Source organism: Sinohyriopsis cumingii, chromosome 15 (genome assembly GCF_028554795.1).
Source record: "Sinohyriopsis cumingii isolate HCF-2022 chromosome 15, ASM2855479v2, whole genome shotgun sequence".
In the NCBI taxonomy this organism is placed as follows: Eukaryota; Metazoa; Mollusca; class Bivalvia; order Unionida; family Unionidae; genus Sinohyriopsis; species Sinohyriopsis cumingii.
The window spans coordinates 105026614-105043081 of record NC_142975.1 but is presented as its reverse complement, the minus strand read 5'-3'; the positions used below and the strand labels follow the sequence as shown (position 1 = coordinate 105043081).

Genomic DNA, 16468 nt, shown 5'->3' with positions numbered 1-16468 from the left:
TTACAACAACGCTGTTTTATTTTTAAATGTATCACTCAATATAGTTTTATAATATTGTAATTTTTGTTGATTTGTTTGTTTTTAGATGCTCCTGTCAAGACATTAGTCGGTCTAGATGCCAATTTCAGTTTCCATCTCAACAGTGTTATCCCAGTGGATGATATACTCATCATCAACAAAGAAGGTGAATCCATGATAATGGCAGTATTTAATGGAATTGCTAGTTATGAACCGGCATACAGAAATAGAGTGCTGTTTAATGGAAATGTACAAGAAAAACAGATCTCCTTTGTCCTGAAAAATGTCACACTTAGGGACGCTGGGAAGTATGTTGCTAAAACTGTTGCCTCTTCCTTGGGAGAGCAGATATTAATAATAAAAGGTAATTATTTAAAAAAATTGTTTTTAGCTCACATGAATGTCATGCAAGTATATGCTAGAACCATATGTTTGTCTGCATTGTTCGTCATGTGCTGTCCAACAACGTTTTGTTAAAGTTATTTTCAACTCCTTTTCAGTACCAATAGACTCTGTATGGGTTCGAGTCTAGGATTCGGCCAGTGGGAGTATGAGAAAGCTTGCCAATAGCTTCTCGTGAGTCGGTGGCTTTTCCTGGGGTTTTCCCAGGTTCTTCCTGCACCATTAATACTGGTCGCCATGCATATCCTGTATTGTGCTGAAAAATGGCGTTAAACCCCACAATTATATAGCAACAATACCAATACGATGTCCAACAGCATTTGTTATTTTCAACTCCTTTTCAATACTACTAGACCAATTTCAGCCAAAGTTGGCTAAGAGATGATTCTGATATGAAAACGTTTGAAGTTTTAGATCATCTATATAAAGTACAGGAGAGTGTATGCTTTGATCTCGGTGTTGTCGTTGTCAGTGTTGGTATTTGGTGGATGAATACAGCAGGTGTAAGTTTGCATATTAAGTTTTTCATATGGCTGGCATATGAAGTAACTCTGAAATGAATTACACCTCCTGTGTGTGCATAAGTATATGCCTGACATTATTAAATAATTTTTATCTAATTTCACATATTTCTTTGCTATTTATAGGGAACAGTTTGAGGTTCAGATATGATTGGCCTGCTCAGCATGGACAGCAATTTGACTTTTTTTTTTGAAGTTTTATTTGTTCCTTGTAATTAAATTTCATTTATGTATTTTGACTTGCATGTGCCTAGCATTCCTGGTTACTTTACATCCAATATTACTATTTTGGTCCTAAGTGTTTGGACTGCAAAAAATAATTATCTTATTTGATGTCCCATAAGTTATGAAGAAAGAAAATAATTCCCAATAACAATCTAAAAGCATTAAGTTGGGACGGGGGTGAGGCAGATTAGCAGTTATGTTCTTGGATGTGATAAAATCAAAATTTGTGTAGTCTTTGTATCAATTGTTTTTGACATCTTTGATATAATTGTTGTTACTATGCTTTAGAATACTTAGAATTTTTAAGACCTCTCTGGTGGCCTAGTGGTTAGAGCATCTGCTTTAGATGTGGGACGTCATGGGTTTGATAGGGATTTGACTGAAAATGTTGTATAGCTACGTTAATAGTCCAAATCACACACGCACACACTACTTAGATTAAAATAGTAATTTGACATTATCTGTGAAGATTGAATTGTCAGAACTGTCATGCGTGATCATTTCTCTGTATATACAATTAAACCGTTTCAGCTTAATAACTAGATTCTACAGAATCTCTCAAAGACTACTTAAGACCAAAATATTAAGTAACATAATTTCCTATATTCACATTTACTAGTTTATAATATTTAGTACTGTGTCTACTGGAATGTGCATCACCATTTTCATGCAGACTGTATTATCCACTATGGTACAGTCGTTAGTACATGTATGTCAGATTAGTGACTGAAAGGGTGTAGGTTTGACTCATTATCATATCATTCTGGGTTGGTTACCATGATATGTCCTTGGGCAGTTTATTTAAACCGCCTCAGCAGCAAATACCTTGCTTGCCTTACTGTGATGTCAAACACAAAACCAAAGCCACAACATGATACAGACTGAACAAATGACCAATCAATACTTGCTCTGTAATGAACTGTAGGAAAAGTATCAGATGGGTGAAAATGACATACAAAGATTTTAAGCATGTGATATTGCTTCAAATTTTCATCTTCAATGCCTAAGATATATGATTATGGTACATATAAGCGCTTAATAATAATAATAGTAATAATAATAAAATTCATCATTATTCACCTACTACAGGAAAAATTAAATGTCTTGGATTTTATTTACTGTATTACAAGTTTCCATACAACAGCAATCATGATGAAATAATTACTATTTTTTTTTATCCCAAAAGGGAAAACAATTATTAGTCATTTAATAAAATAATATTTTATCAAATATTTTGTTTGCTTCTTATTGTCATATATATTATACCAGTTCCTTGTATTACGGCTGGTAGGCTGATAAATCAGCTCCTGGCCCATGATGATGTTGATTTCCGGGTTAGAAGCTGATATCACATGTTCATTGTTTCAAACACATGTAGGTCCAGAACATGTCGCGGCTTATATCCTTTCCTCTACACAGAAGCTGACATCCAGGTTTCATCTGTACTGATAAAAATTGGTTTGATCATTATTTCTCAGAAATTTAATGTTATTGAATTTGTAATATGGTGTTTGTATTGGTTTAAAATGGGAAGTGAATTAGTACCGGGAGTCCTATAGACAGCTACAGCAGCAATACAGTGATACCACATGTGCAAGAACAATTAACTTTACTATATATGCAATCATATGGTTATATATGTGGTAACAAGCAAAATCAACATCTTTTGTAAATCACAGAGTGACTTTCAGTGTTATATGAAACACATATTTAGATATATCAACTGTTGCCAAAAAGGGGGGAGGGGGTGCAGTGTTTAGAATGTGTAGATTTGACTATGTTAGGTGGAGTGTTTTTACATTGATTTATATCTATGCAATCACAGATATAAAATGTATACAGTTTACCATTTATAGAGTAATTACAGTAAGCAATATGATATTTCCTAGTTGTGTTTTGAAACATAATGATTCAGATATGATCACTAAGCTCTTTTCCACCATGCTTAATGGTGAAGACCTCTCATGACTTTGCATTCCTCTAATTTCTTTCACTGAACCTGTGAAAGTTCATATTTTGCATGTTAATGGACTTATGTCTACTTTACTTTAGTTTTAAATTGTATGTCTTCTGGGGTGAATTTTAGGTAATTTTTGTCACTTAAATCTTGTTTTCTGTAATTACACATGTACATATAGATGGTCACTTTGATCTTTTACTCATTAATTGCATATGACAAGGCTGGTAATATATTTCACCATTAAATTGAAGTGAGATAAATGGTGATATTAAAAAGGTGTCTCTTTAATAATAGACAGCTGTATTTTATTATTTTTTTTCTGATTAAAAAAAAAGAATCTCAAATGCTTAAATGTTGCCTGATATGTACCATTGTTATATAGGTGAACATAAACTTGCAATATAATTTAATATTCACTAATTTAATCTTTGAGAAGCAGAACTATGCATATTGCTTACTTATGCATTGAATTACTATCCCAAGGTATGTCAAGAAAATCAAGGGTGGATATAGGACATAGTACTAATTGTATGGAGAAAAGGAAACCAGTCTGGAAATGGGTGAGCATAAAATAGAGTATGGATTGGTTTGGGTGATCAGAATTGGTTGATAATGAAAGTTAGATTGTAGGAAAAATAATGTTTTAGACCTTATCCTAAATATAACTTAAAAAAATAGAGACATCGCTTTCTTGATAGAATTTCAGTCCTTTAACAGACTTGAGTTTGGAAAACTCATTACTGAAATTAGCACCTGATTCTTTGGTGTGAAATTGAAAGCACATGTTTCAAACACATCCAGAAAATCCTTTTACCTACACAAAAGCTGACATCCAGGTTTCATCTACGGTATACTGATAAATATAGGTTTGATCATGAGCACTCAGAAATGAAAAAATACTGAATTTTTAATATCATAGTGTCTACATAGGTTTACAAATGGCAAATGAATTAGTACCATGAGTCCTATAGGGACATACCAATTGAAATTGTCAGAAATGTATATTCAGTAGTTCAGAGCACTTGGCTTTTCTCCTTTCACACAATAATATCTGAATTTTGCCTTGGGCAGCAGATCTCTTAACATTTTCGAAAGACACTGGACCTCTGGCCTTCAAAACTTCATGGCTTACCTAAGAATATGCTTTATTAAATAAATGAACATAACACAGATCTTTGCAGATGGAAAAGAAAAATAAGTTTTTAAAAATTTAAGTGCCAAGAGCAGTCCTTGTCCTTTGAAGTTATGGTAACAATCCAACATCTAATATGTTTGTTGTTACAAAAGAAAATTAGGAATCTTTTTAAAAACAAAACTACTTAATATAATTTGGGATGCTGGCATGAGGGTCATAAAACTTCGAGCAAATAAATGCCGGTCAGCCATTTGAATTGATCAAATGTGAAAGAAAGTATCCCAGCAGGATGCCATGCAATTTCCTAGAAATGATGTAGAGCCACAGTCCAGTATGGTTATCATTACTAAAAATATTAAAATCTCATAATGATTTCTCAGAATTTGACCAAATTATATACGTGTGTGTGAGATTTGGATTTTGAATGTAGTTTTAAAAAAATTAGTCATTTAGCTATGATGTTTCTGGTATGGCAGTTTATAGTGATCTCTAGCACTTGGAGCATCATGCCACATACATGTAGCATGATGTCCCACCCAGTCACAATATCCTGACACCAGGCTGACCAGTCCTAACACTAAACTCTTAATGCTGAGTGCCAAGCAAGGCAGCAGTTTGTACCATTGTTATAAGTCTCTGTTATGACATGGCCATGTTTGAGTCCATGAACTCATGCAGCCAAGGCATGCACACTAACCATTTAGGCCAGGGGATGGGTTGACCAAGTTATATATAAAAATATTCCACCTTTAGGGCTGTTGTACATATAAATTGAGGGTAATCTATAAGTCTTGTGGCAGGGACTCAACTTATGAAAATAAAAACAATCTTGAAGGACACAGTACATATGCACTTCCATAAGGATGTCAGCTAGTTACTTTATGCCACTTATTTCTTTCTCATGTTTCAGCTTGGCAGGCATGGGAAATTGAAATTGCACACAAGGAATCACACAGTATACATCATCATGATAGTGAAATCAATAATGGGTGGTAAAAACTACTATACACTACAAATAAATTCCATGATTATCTCATGTGCATAAATTTGTTGTATAAAATTAGCTGAACTTGGGATTTTGCGTCTGATTTTTATTTCAAGTTGTGTCTCCTCTTACGTAAAGTAAGTAAATTATCTGTAGATAATTATTTTCAGTAGGATGGCTATAATGAAAATATTTGTAAGGAACTGACAGCCAAACTGTTGTACCCAGTAGAATCAAGAAATGTTTACATACATAATGGCTGATCAAATCCCTTAGCCTGACATCCTGAACCACTGATTTTTGAAGTTGGTAAATTTACCAAGTTGCTAGTTTAAAACAAGTGCATTTTTCCCATGTTTGAAAGCTGGGAATGTTAATATTTTTATGCTTTCGTCACTTTATCTAACTTTGATTGGCCATTCATTGAACTGAATCTTTTAGATATGTCATATTTGACATGTTGCTGCCACAGATCCAGGCTTATGTGTCTTGGAGAAGTAGTTATCTCATACTCAGTAGCAGTATTACATTGTATCAATCCACTTTGACATTGATCACATAGTTAAAACTATGACACATGTTGTCAAGTGTCTATTTATATAGCATAGAAAGGCACAGTAAGGCCAAGAGCTCACTCAGAAATATACCATTTTACAAGTCAGTCCAAACATTAAATTTAGAAAATAAAAATGCAACAGAAGAAGGTGGGTTTTGGTAGAAATGTAGCTGTCTCAGAGCTAGTAAAAACAAAGAGAATGAAGAAGTATTATTTCCACTGCTGAAATGGGCTGTAACACACATGAGTTTCTCTGCAGTTTTTCCATTTTTAATGTTTTGAGACATTGTTTCAATTTATAGTAACAGTAGAAGTTATACAGTTCATATAAATAGCTGGGACCAATGAAGATCATGCAAGTAACAGGGCATATTTAGCTGGTAATAAAAATGACAGTAAAGGTACATACCTTTTTTACATCCTGATTTTCCTCAAACTGTACTTTCTTACTTATTTCTGGTAATCAGAATTACTTAGATTCCAAAATATTGATCCACATCACAAAATTGTACAATAATTTTGACTCCATTTCCAACAAATCACATTCTCCTTACTGCACTGAAAATAAATGTGTGTCTATCCAGTCACATGTGCATGATATGGAATTGACCCAGCTAATACATCCAGTTTATCACAACTAGAAAAGCAGTATTCAGTTGAATAGACAGAATTTTTTTATATTCCAGAGCAGCTGGAAAAGTTGTTTCAGTGTGCATTCATTCAAAGTATGTCTCAAAATTTAAAGTTTAAGTTAACCAAAATAATAATTATTTTTTAAACAAACGACTGAGTGCAAAACCAAGTTTATACATTGCTGGGTGGTGCAATTTGCACAATAATATTGTTACTGTTTTTACGTCCAAGATATAAGTAACAGAAAAGATAAAATATCTAAATACAACATACTGGTAAAATAGATCAGCACACTTACAACAGAAACATAATAAGTGTGAATGACTCCAGAAATCTTATTGAAACTGAATGCTTAACTTTCTCCTTATATGCACCATATATTGCCATTGTACTTCATTAGTGGAATAATTTTTCTGGTGCTTGTTTCAACTTTTAGAGAAAAAGCACATGGATGATCCATGCCATTTGTATTGTCCTTAATTTAATATGTCACCAACCCCTACATCACTTGCATCAATATGCATTTTAAATGGTTGATTGCAATCTGGAGCTGAAAGAACTGGTGCACTCTTTAAGTATGGCCTTTAATTTATTGAGTGCCTTCTGGCATTTCTCAGACTGAAAAAACTTGGTCTTTTTACTTAAGACATTGGTCAGGTGCTCAGCAGTTATGGAAAAATTTGAGCAAAATTTCCAGTAATATCCGGACATATGCAAAAATCAGATCAGTTACTTTTTAATGATTGGGAACTGAGAGATAGCTTTAGCCTTAGCTGCTACAGGCTTAACTTGAACATGTTGCACAATATGTCCTAAACATTTACCACAAGCTCAGCAAAATTCACTTTTATTTGGACTGACTGTCAAATTTACATCACTCAAGCAAACAAAGAATTTCCAGATAGTTTTCAGGTAATCCTTCCAAAAATCTCTGTAAATAGTGATATCATCAATGTATGCAACACAGCTATATATACCAGATGTTACCATGTTCATTAAGTGCTGGATTTTAGAGGGAGAATTCTTCATACCAAATGGTATCACTTTGCATTGATAGAGTACATCTGGAGTTGGAAAAGCTGAAATTTCTTTTGCTCTATCCATCAGTGGAATCTGCCAGAATCCTTTTGACAGGTTAAACTTGGTAAATGTTTTGCATTTCCAATCCTGTCAATACAGTCCTCTATTCTCAGTATTGGAAATGAATCTGTTTTGGTGACACTGTTCACTTTTCTGTAACCTGTGCAGATTTCAGATAGAATTATCAGGTTTCGGAACAAGAATAACAGCAAACTCAAGTTACATTTGCATAGTGCAATAAAGTAATTCTGCAACAAACCTCCTTCTTTAGACATTACTGCTTAAGAGGATTCACCTTATAAGGATGTTGTTTTAAAGGTTTATAATCTACAATTTCAACGTCATGGTAGATTTTGTTTGTTTGAGTTGGAACATCTGGGAACAAGTGCTCATATTCACATATTAATTGCTTTAACTCATTCTTCTCCTCCGGCTGTAGATGTGAGAGTTTATTGCCCAGATTTTGTACTATTTCAGAATGTATAGACTGGTTGAATTAAAGTCCTTATATTCCAATTGTATGTCGTCATTTAAATCATCTTTGTGTGGGACATGAACAACTCAATTTATTGAATGATTTACAAAGCTATCTCAATCAACATACTCCTTTAACATATTCATATGGCAGAGTTGTTTCCCTTTCTGCCTCCCAGGAGTATCATTGATATAATTTAAATCACTTTCTTTTTAACTGTATAGGGATCAAAATACCTAGCATGAAGAGGACTCAGGTATGGGCAAGAAAGCCAGAACGTTATCACCAGGTTGAAAAGTTCTGTTTCTTTGTATTGTCATACCTCAGTTTCATTTGTGATTGGGTAGACTGAAGATTATTTCTTGCAATTTCACAAGCTTGTGATAATTTGTATTTAAAATAAGAGACATAATCAAGTAAATTGATCTCTGATTCTTCTGTTAAAAGAAGTTTTCATTCAACAACTTCAGTGGTCCATGAATAGTGTTTAAAAACAAGTTCAAAAGTACTAAATTCAAAGGAGTCTTGAACCAACTCCCTAATGGCAAACAATAGTAAGTGAACACCTTTGTCCCAATCTTTTTTGGTATCAAATCAATATGGCCTTATCATATTGTATAAAGTCTGATGAGATCTTTCCAATGCCCCCTGGCTTTTAGGGTGATACACCACATAGGACTCGAACTGTTGAATACCTAATTCATACATTACTTGTTGGAAGATCCCTGACATATAATTAGAACCTTGATCTGATTGGATCGACTTTGGAAGGACAAAAAGTGTATCAAAATTAATTATGGCTTTGACTATCATTTTAGTCGTAATATTCTGTAATGGAATTGTCTCAGGATGCCTTGTTGACACACACATTATGGTCAACAAGCATTGGTTGCCAAACATGGTCTTGGGTAAAGGACTTACACAGTCCACCATTATTCTAATAAATGGTTCATCAGCTGCAGGAATTGGTTGCAAAGTAGCTTTAGGTAGCTTTTGGTTAGATTTTCCAACCATTTGACAAGTGTGACAAGATCTACAATAGTTAGAATCATCACAGTGTAATGAAGTGAATCCGGACTTGTCTCTATAAAGGTTTATGAAAGTCCTAAATGAATGAAATGTCACTGATACATTTCAGTACTGGAAATGTAATGGAACTCCAAGAATTGTGATGTTTTGAAGATGGCATTGTCCAGAATTCTTTCAAATAATTTGTTACAGTTCCAGAATAATATTATTGTCCAAATGATGAGCACTTTCTGCTTCCACTGAACAGTCCAAATAAATGTTTTTCCTCTTGAAAATTATCTAAGTAGAACAAAATACGCCTGCAGACTTACAACAGAAACACAATAAGTGTGAATGACTCCAAAAATATGAACTTGAATGAAACTGTATGCTTAATTTTCTCTTATATACACTGTACATTGTGACTATACTTTGAAATAGAACCCAAGTGACAGCATACACTATTGATTTTGATGAACTAAGCATATTCATGTGACCTTGCGCAACCATTGGAAAACCACAGAATTAATTTTGAAACTTTCATATCCCATCAGTCACTGAACAAATACACCATAGGCACCATTTTAAGTCTTATTATTACAATTATTATTATTAATTGTCAACTCGTACATAAAGGTATATATATAGATCCTACGCTATTCGAATTCTTAACAGATCCAGATCACGTACACAATTTATAACAAAAATATTCTTTACAGTTTACAACCATGAATACAATTTACGAAAATGAAATAAAAATCATGTACCAGGATTTATATTAAATATAGATATACATAACATTGTTTATCGTTGAACCAGTAGTTGTAAATTTACTTTGGTATCCAGCACAAATTCAATTATTTTGTCTTATAGTGTGTTCTTTTTATTATTTAGACTTGGGTAGAAAATCAAAATGAATATATAATAAAAATGTTACTAGATTTGTATGAGAAAATATTAACTTGTTTTTTCTGAGTAATACTGTATGCCTAATTTCTCAGAAAAACTTGTTCGTATCCTTTTGAAATGCAATAACCTATAATTATTTTGCTTAACAGAAGCTGGTAGGGCTATTGGAGATTCTTGCTTTATTAATGTCAAAATGATCATTTGTCTCCTGCTTCTTTGTAATTAAATTTTAAGAATGAATTATTTTAGTTAGATCCTTCTCACTAGTTTGCTGATATTGTGATCAAAATATGCTGAAAATTTAAATATTAGAGATGTCTGCCCAGAATACATCTTTTTGCTTGAAATAATTATGTGCATTGCTTTATCTGCTGCTCTAAATACAACTGTTTTGAATACATTTTTGTGCATGAAAACTATTTCATCTCATCAGCGATAGGGGGCCCCGAGTGGCCGAGTGGTCTAAAGTGCTCTCCGTTACGGATCACTGCCATCTCACCTCTGCCTGCGTGGGTTCGAGTCTCGGATTCAGCCAATGTCGGTATGTGAGAAAGCTTGCCAGTAGCTTCTCATGGGTCGGTGGTTCTTTCCAGGTTTTCCCGGGTTCTTCCTCCACCATTAATACTGGCCGCCATGTATAGCCTATCGTGTGCTGAAAAATGGCATTAAACACTACAACAACAACAACAACTCATCAGCAATAGCAGTATATAAATCAGAATTTTAATTTGAAAGCCTCAACATACACTATCATGAGGCATTCTTGTTATTTTTGTCATGGTCAGCCACACCGAGGAATCACTTGACCTGCTATGTATATCTATTTTGTGTGATTGACCAAGAGACCTACCTGAGTATTCACAACTTTTTGATTTTTTTGTTGTAAATAACATTATTTAGCTAATACATGTACTTTTTATGTTTTTGGTTCGCATATATAAAGATCATTATATAAAGATCATTATTTCTTGGAGGTAAACATGTTTGCTGATGTTGAGTTCAAGGTCTAGATTTTTTTGCTAGAAATTAGGAATGTTCTAGAAGCAAGCTGTTTATGAATTTGTTGTGAAAATGACCCTCAACCTGGTTCTATTATTGTGTATTAGTTTTGTATATAAATGTTCATTACTTCAGAATTAGTACAAAAATTCCAAATCTTAGCATCAGTCTTTGTGGAATCAAGTTATGTTCAGTTGAGAGTATTTCATTTATTTGTTTATTTGTTTAAATTAATCGTTGAAATTTCAAAGTGCTCTTTGACTTTAGGACTAAATTGCTTTATTTATAATTGTGAATGAAACAATAATTCGGATTATATCATTTTGATACATTAATGCTGTTAGCATACCAGCACTATTCCAGGCTCCTGGCACATCAGCATATTCAAGTCTGGAGTTCATTTGGAACATTACATTTGGAATAATCTATACATTTGGAATTGTGATAGAACTTCTGGGACTATTTTGTGATTTAATTCACAATATTGTAAATTCCTTATTAAATTTGCACCTTTTATTCTAAGGAAATAAAGTATTTGCTGACTTTTACAAAACGTGTTTGTTCTCACTTCACCCTTTTACTTTAATAGTTAAATAGCTTAGATTCAATACTGGCCATATTACAGGTATTAAGATATGAATGCCCTGTGTACACCTAAGCTTGACATTCTTTAAATGCAGTTTACACTTTGAACACATGGACAAGTTCATGAATTGTTGACATTTTGGATCCAAAAAAGAAAAAAGAAAAACCAAAAATACCCTTAAGTGTGCATGCCAAGAATTGCCAAATTAAATGACCAGTTGTTATATGAATCCAGTTGGAAGTTGTGTCATTGACATCTGTTCAGCTCAGTTTGAAATGGTCATATGCCAGAAGAGGCTTGAAGTGGCATTTAGTCCATCATTAAGTTTGTTATTGTTGCATGTACTGTACTTCTAATTGTGGTTATACATGCTGTCACTATCCTGTGACTTTCACATGTAAAAGGTGGTTTCCAAAATGGTAGATATTGGTATGAGCTTCTGAAGCAGATGTGAAAAAAAGTGATTACAAAAATAAAATTTAATCTTTGGCCTTTATCAACTCATTTTAGTACCTCAGCTTTGATATCATAGTAAACAATGTTCTTTGTTTTTTAAGTCATACTACTGTGGGCAACTTTTTGTCATAAATATCACATTAGTCTGAAATTGTTTTCTATATAATAATTATTTTTTACAATCATTGCTAGAGACCACTGAAAACAATCAAGATATGAGTTATGTAATCATTCAGTGTCATTCTGTTTGTTTGTGTTGCAAATATTAAAAATGACTGAGAGAAAATGTAGCTTTGCAAAGAAAAATGAGAGTTAGGTAGTGTTTGCCTTTGATTTAAAATGGATTCCCATTTTCATTTTATCTTGGTATAGCATCTGTTGTAACATTTTTATTGCATATATAATTTAGTACTTATATATCACTGACTTGTGACATAATGAGATGAGAAAATTGATTTAAAAACAATTATCTGCAATTGTTAGCAAGTTATAAATATATTTAGTTATTACCAGCACTTATCAATGCAGAAGACAAGAAATAAATGTAATCTTCTGTGTTGGAATCTTAACATGGCGCTGCCGTATATTTCTTACGGACATCTCACTTTTATAACTTTATTTTATTTGGCTTTGTATTATTACTTGAAATTGAATCAAAGATACTTGCTGTGTTTAAGACCATCCAAATGGAATTTAGAGAAATTTTGTTGACTCAGAGAATTTTTTAATCATATACAGCTTCCCCAACTAAGCCGCTGATTATGGAACTTAATATTGCTGAATCTGGTTCAAGCTACCGTTTAAACTGCTCCACAAATTCGAACAGTGCACCTTCTGACCATGGCCTTGTAATGTTTGCTGAGTGGAAGGTGAATGGTACAGTTATTTCTCCAGGAGAACGGTATATTGTCCAGGGAACAGAACTGACCATCAGTAACCTTAGTAATGGACAAGACAACGGAGCAAGGTTTACATGCTTTGCATATGAGGATGAACTAGCAAAGTCAAATGAAAGTGATACATTCATCATTGATGTTAAATGTAAGTATAAGTTTTCTCTAATATGTAAGACTTCATTCTCTGGAATGCCAAAATGTACATAAAAGTGTGATGTCAAGTGTTAATGTAAGTATGCTCTCATATTGTCACACCTGGTAAAAATGATGGAATGATTGAAGATAAATATGTTAAGAAGCTTTTAGGCCAAGTTAACATTGGACTGGATTTTATACACCAAGTCGTAGCTTCCCACAGAAGTTGTCACTCACTGTAATTATTTATTCTTATATGAATCTCAACTTTCCTTGCTATAACAAATTTTAATATTACAGAGTTAATAAGTACTGAAACTGGGCCTAAGAAAGATCACTGCAGAAAAGTAACAAAAACCCCAGCAAAAATGCTTTCTTATTATTAATCATAGAGTGAAAAGGGTCAGACATGTATGTATGTGCATTAGAGTGAAAAGGGTCAGACATGTATGTATGTGCATTAGATAAAGGAGTCTGGTCTAAAGTTTATGGTGATTTCATGTCATGTGTATTTTGAATACATTTTATTATCCATTTTCCCTAAACAAAAAGTCTGAATTAACGGTTTTGATGAATATTTTAGATTTTCTCTTTTTAGACAAAAACATTTTGAAACAAAGTAACAGTCAGAAAAATTAAGTATTGATAAAAATAAACTGGGCATTTGATTGACTTTGGTAAGAGGCTAAGTTCTGGATAAGATGTCAAACAACAGTACTTCAACATACCTTATGCGTGTTGTTGATTTGTAAAATTACATTTCCATTTTGGTCAGTTAATGGTCTGCACTGTTATCCATCACAGACTATATGTAATGGTGGGTGTAGATCTTTATGTCATGGCTCATATCGGAAAGAATAGGTTTTATTCCCTAATCTGAAAGCCACAGCAATATAATTTTGTAACAGTTCTCATTCACTACAGCGAGTAGAACTACCTATTGACTGAGTTACAGTAGACCTTCATAATCTCTATCTAAAGTAGAGACCATTTAAGTATTATTTGGTTGATACATTTATTAAAAAGACCTGTAACATGACTGCATGAACTATTCAGGTAATAATAAAGAATATGAGAAATGATGTGATCTTTTCTTTTTCTCCACCAGCCACTTCACAATCTTCTTGCTTAGAATGTTCACACAGAGTCTACTGCACAATAATATCCAAGATATGTCATCTAGTACTGACTCGGTATAACCATGCTGTGATACATTGCCTCCAGAACTGAGTTTGATGTGTTCTGATTTACTATAAATAAGTGTTTTCATTTTGCTGTTGACCTAGTATTTTCAAGAGGAATTTACTAAACATGAGCTGCTGTTTTCTTTTTTAACAGCTGTACAATAATATACTTTCAGTTAGTGGTTTGGTCATCTGACAAATTTGATGGTACTAACTTTCAAGTGAAATGATGAAAAGCATGATAATTTGGAATATTTTCTGGAGGAGTTAAACTAATATTTTTCAGTTGAGATAGATATGAAACATTCATCCACATCACATGACATATACTGGTAAACTGTTGCCAGTTGCCAAGCCAACATTGTGTTATTATTACTTCAGTTACAAACTAGTCACATTTTGATTAGATTATTCTTTTTAAGAAGCCATTGTTAATTTAAAAATAAAACATTTTGTTTCCAAGGAATATATAGAAAATGTATATAGACAGGGTATATCAATTAAGCCTAAGTAGGAACATGCTGAAATGGACTTTTGCATAAAAAAGCAGCATTAAAACTTTGGGAAACAAAAACTAAATTTAAAGTTGCTTGAAGAAAATATGAACTTTGAAGTATAAGTAGAAGCATTTAATAAACCAAGGTTAAATGCACACACATTTACAAGTGCAGGGATATTGTACAAGATTATTTTCATGAAATAAATTGAGGTCCTCAGATTGCTTGAAAACCATAGTCATATTATAATTTAAAGAAAAAAGTCATTATATGCGATTTATTTGTCCCCTCCCCCACCCCCCTGGAATTGAAGAGTCTAAGGTTTCTTCTTCAGTTTTGATGGAAAATACATGTCTTTTTTCTACTCCACTGCTGAATATACAATAGATCTAACATGTTAAATAATGACACAGTGATAGGTGACATGTGAAATACCAGTAGTGGTTAATTTCTCTGGGATATCTGTTATCATTACCCATTACTGTACTGACTTAATTGACTTTGAATCTAGTTTAATTTTGAAACTTTTAGATTATTTATCCAAATCATGTTTATTTTAAAACATCCTTTCTAAAAATAACATCAAGGATCGTCATTTAATGTGCCAGTCAGTGTCTGTTAGAACTGTCAGTACATGTATTTTGTTATTGACCATTTTTGACTTTGAGGCAAGAAGGTAACATTCACATGTGGCTGAGTAAAGAGTACAAATGTCACACCATGGCTGGTGACTGATGATATACTCATGAAAAGGTGATAAAACATTTTTTAATGAGAATCAGCTCAGGTTTATGACATGAATGGCCAATGATAGACTGCAGCTGCATGAACTGTCACTCCAGTGCAAACTAATAAAGCAAATGTAAAAGTATCTCCTCGGATAAGGTATATTTCTAAGTGTAACAAAATGGGCTATCTAGCTTAGTACGCGTATATCTTTTTGACCTAATAAGGTCACATTATTTTTATTAAATAAGCTTAAAAAAGAATGATGACATGAGTTTCATTATATTTCTCATATTTCATCTGCTGTTATTCATAGTTATTGATCTTAAGATTTATCTTCACTTTCAAAAATTGTTATTGCTGCAAGTGTATTTAAAGGGGTTGAACTTTATTTAGTATGGTGGAGTTAATATGTAAGCTGTTTACTCGAAGCAAACTTGTTCCAAAACTTATCTGTGACAAAATAGAGCTTTTTAGCTCTACTGGTCATATCTTAAGTGTTTACTGGATCATCTCTCATCCATCATTTATTTTTTCATCCGTCATCCAGCATCTGTCTGTCTGTTCATGCAAGCTTGCTATCGTCATTCAACAAAACTACTTAGAGGGTTACCTGGGAGCTGTACACACACATTTTCCCCATGGTATGGTTGGTCCTAAATGAAAATGGTTTGACGCTATTATCTCTACTCCTTCTGAAGGAATAATCATATAAACATAGGGTTCTCACGTAAAGACTTCGTATGTTGTCTTGTTGGAGGTAAATGAAAATGGTGCTGATGTAATGCCTAATACAGCCACCACAATGGCCATCTTGATAATCTTGCTTTTTTTAATCCTCTTCAATGGATAGGATCGTCATATTAATATGAAGTATTCACCAGAAAGCTTTTTATGATGTCTTGATGGTTATAAATCAGAGTAGTACTGTCCTGATTTACAATATGGCCATCATAATGGCCATCTTGAAAATGTTATTGTTACGCCTATTTAATGAAATGTAATATTTTGGGGTTTTTGCCAGAAGACATTTTTGAAGTCTAATTGTTCCTAAAGGAAAATGGTGTTGCTTGCAGATCTAA

At 33.1% G+C, this 16468-nt stretch overlaps 2 protein-coding genes across 6 annotated transcripts in view; one reads left to right on the top strand and one right to left on the bottom strand.

Moving 5' to 3' along the window:
- Nucleotides 1-16468, bottom strand: part of LOC149782417 (adhesion molecule nephrin-like) — a 506160-nt gene that overhangs the window by 275291 nt on the left and 214401 nt on the right. The window lies entirely within an intron of this gene.
- LOC149782419 (protein turtle homolog B-like) overlaps nucleotides 1-16468 on the top strand; it is a 143426-nt gene that overhangs the window by 68784 nt on the left and 58174 nt on the right. For all 3 annotated transcript variants that reach the window (XM_089933806.1, XM_089933805.1, XM_089933807.1), the window contains 2 exons: nucleotides 86-382; nucleotides 12687-12989. In XM_089933806.1, coding sequence (XP_089789932.1) covers nucleotides 86-382; nucleotides 12687-12989 — 600 coding nt within the window. The remainder of the gene's footprint in view (nucleotides 1-85; nucleotides 383-12686; nucleotides 12990-16468) is intronic.